Below are 2,965 nucleotides of genomic sequence, written 5' to 3'. Positions count from 1 at the left end.
TTAATGACATCTGAATATAGCTTCAGAACAACAGAGGAAGGCTGCGGGAATCTCTTTCTATAGATTAAATGGAAAGTAGCGATCTACATTGTATCCTCTTCTGTTTATCAATAAACACAATCTTGTCTGTTTTGCCTATATTGACATGCATTTAATAGAAATCCGTGCACTAATATGGGGTTCCTTCTAGCAGTGGGCGGGGGTCCTCATGCAGCCTAGTTAGCTGGGCACTAATGGGGATGCACAGGTTGCTGCAGGCGCCTGAGAGATCGGGGGCTCTGCGAGCAGAAGCCCAACACAGTGGCAGAATGACGTCAGCACAGCGCAGACTGGCAATAGGCTGCTGACTCCCAAGCTGCCCGTCCGCTCATTCAGTGCCTTCTGCAGCCAGGAGCAAGCCAACGGCGGGGACTCCAGTAGCAGCAGCAGCAGCAGCCCGGACCTATCCAGAGGTGAGTGTCTGAATCAGGACAATAGACGCCCTGGGCTCTTTAAGACAAACCCCTGGAGAAAGCACAGTCTCCCTGTGCCGCAGCAGCCACCTAGGGTGCACATACGTACAGTGCTGCTACTACCCACATCAGGGCTTGGTACAAGTCCCCAGGGCACAGTGCAGGTAACAGGCAATAATGTAGTCTAGAAGTGTAGTGACAATGCACTGGTCACTGTATCATTAAGGTACCTTGAAATATAATGTCCCATCGGATCTGAAGTGGCTGCCAGGGGATATATAGTTGGCTACAATGTTTAACGTTACAAGTTACATTGATGTACTGGACATATGTTACTCTAGCGGATTCTAGGATGAGTGCATTTGAAATAAAAGCACCGGTTTTGGCAGACAATTATTGCTTTATTCCAAGTTGGCATCCGCAGGACTGTCCCTGCTGAGCTCAGTAATTGGATCAAAGATCCATCAAGCACATTGGTGTTTCTCACGTTAACCGTCCTACATGTGGACCTAAGACACTGTCCCACGATAACCTGCAGTCTGTTGTGGACAGGGAAGACTAGGATTTCTTATTTTTTAAGTAGAAGATCACTTATGTTGGACTGTTATCAATGATGAAGTCATATGTCTTTAATTTGTTTGCAGGTTGATGTCTATGGTTACTTTCTACTTCAAACATACTATTGACATCCCAGATATACAGCTCCAGTTCTCATTGTAAGAGGGTGGTCATCTCTATACCGGCTATCTAAATGAGTGCCAGTATCTCTAAACAGCTGAGGCTACCTATGCCACCGTGTCTGCTAAACAGGACCACTGCATCCAACGCCACCATCTGCGCGACAGAAGTGGAGCCTTTGTTCCAGTCCTTCTCCTCCACTCTGGTGTTGATAGTCTTGGCGACTGTCATCTTCTGCCTGGTTGTCCTTTCACTTAGCACCTTCCATATGCATAAGAGCAAGATGAAAAAACGCAAAATAGAGAAAGCCCAGGAGGAATATGAGAGAGATCACTGCAGTCCTAATGCAGAAAGAGGTAATTTCTATGAAAGGGTGAAGCCAAGTAACGCCCAAGACAGTGTCTGCTATAATTCGCCTAACATCCAGAGGAAGGAACAGGGCGCCCTAAATCTGGACTGCAGGATTACTGAGCAATCTGAACAGGGAGCCTCAGGTTTGGACAGGGCGACAGCGGATCTCCTGCACTCTGTGGTCTTGTCATGATCTGGGTGGCACTAGTGGGCACTGTATTGTACATATTTGGTGACACCGTCCCGGAAAAAAAAAAAAAATAACGATCCAAGCGCATGATTACAAATCCACATTGCGTAACCATTATGTGATTAAGGTTATACAAAGGGGGTTAGCTTTTTGTTTTCTATTCTGGTGACGAAAGGCGCTCAATGCTACCAAATAACATGTCATCTGCCTGAGGAATTCCACCCTGCTGTATATATCACCCAGGATACCCATATTTCTGATAAGAATATGAGCTATATGATATTCTATGTGACACAACAACAATAACAACGAAAAAAAAAAACCATAAGCAAACTACAAGACGAAAACTGTTTCTAAATAATGGAAAACAAAGACGCTGGGAGATCCAGATGTGTTTAGGCTATAAAAGATGCATTGTGCTTTTAGAGTGGGAGGTATACCTTGGCTGATGGAAGTATCTCTTACAGTGAACAAGAACTATTAAAACAAAAAAAAAACATATAGAAAGCAAATAATATCTGATTTTAATATCACTGGTATTTTCTATTATAACATTTGCCTTGTGGAGTTTAAGTCAAGTATTGGTAGGTACTCAAGCGCTGCACCTTGCTTTCAACTGCACTCCCTGCTGGTTGTATGGAGCTGTCCACACTCCGGTGCTGAATCCCAGCCGCACAGTCTAGTAACGCTTTCAGCTCTATAATAAGTTCTCTCTATTTCTCTGTTTAATTAACGATGCACTGTTTGCTTAATTACTGTATATGAACTGTACCTGTGCACAGAGATACGATATTCTGTACAAAGAAATTATTAGGTGATGTGCAGTCATTAAGTGCAGTTATGCAGTGGCTACTGCAGATTATTTATTACAGTATTATTATTATTATTATTATTTCTTTTATGTTTGAAGATTACGTGCCCTTATTTTACCTCCTATTGATAATGAGGCAAACATAGCTCTGTACTATGCACTCTTAAATGTATGCTTTTGTTTTACTGCTACTGAGGCGAGGGGGGTGGACTATCCGGCAACTCAATTCAGTGGCATGGCATTAGCTTTTATTGTTATAGGAATAAATTTTATATCTTAACCTGCTGTTGATATTGCGATATTTTATAGAATAATATAGGAGTAAAATGTGCCCTATACACATAGATATAAATAATGCTATTAATGTACTTTGGTGCGCATGGAGTTGGTTCGATACAGTGTGTGTGAGTTACTTTATATGCAGCTGTGTTTGGAGGCATATCCTATTTTGTTAGCGTATGTATCGGGTGTATAGGGTATATA

The 2,965-nt window shown here is 42.6% G+C and overlaps 1 protein-coding gene across 1 annotated transcript; it reads left to right on the top strand.

The window, feature by feature from the left end:
* Positions 1-213: 213 nt before the first annotated feature.
* C2H11orf87 (chromosome 2 C11orf87 homolog) lies at positions 214-2,762 on the top strand. Its single transcript, XM_075198895.1, has 2 exons — positions 214-452; positions 1,097-2,762. The coding sequence occupies exon 2, from the start codon at positions 1,204-1,206 to the stop codon at positions 1,672-1,674; it is 471 nt and encodes a 156-aa protein (XP_075054996.1). The 5' UTR covers positions 214-452; positions 1,097-1,203; the 3' UTR covers positions 1,675-2,762.
* Positions 2,763-2,965: the final 203 nt, after the last annotated feature.

The sequence above is a fragment of the Mixophyes fleayi genome, chromosome 2 (genome assembly GCF_038048845.1).
Source record: "Mixophyes fleayi isolate aMixFle1 chromosome 2, aMixFle1.hap1, whole genome shotgun sequence".
In the NCBI taxonomy this organism is placed as follows: Eukaryota; Metazoa; Chordata; class Amphibia; order Anura; family Limnodynastidae; genus Mixophyes; species Mixophyes fleayi.
The sequence above is the reverse complement of the archived record's forward strand: the minus strand, read 5'-3'. Positions and strand labels throughout refer to the sequence as shown.

Excerpts from the sequence above, each read along its gene's own strand:
- C2H11orf87 (XM_075198895.1), top strand. The coding sequence starts at position 1,204 with ATGAGTGCCAGTATCTCTAAACAGCTGAGGCTACCTATGCCACCGTGT.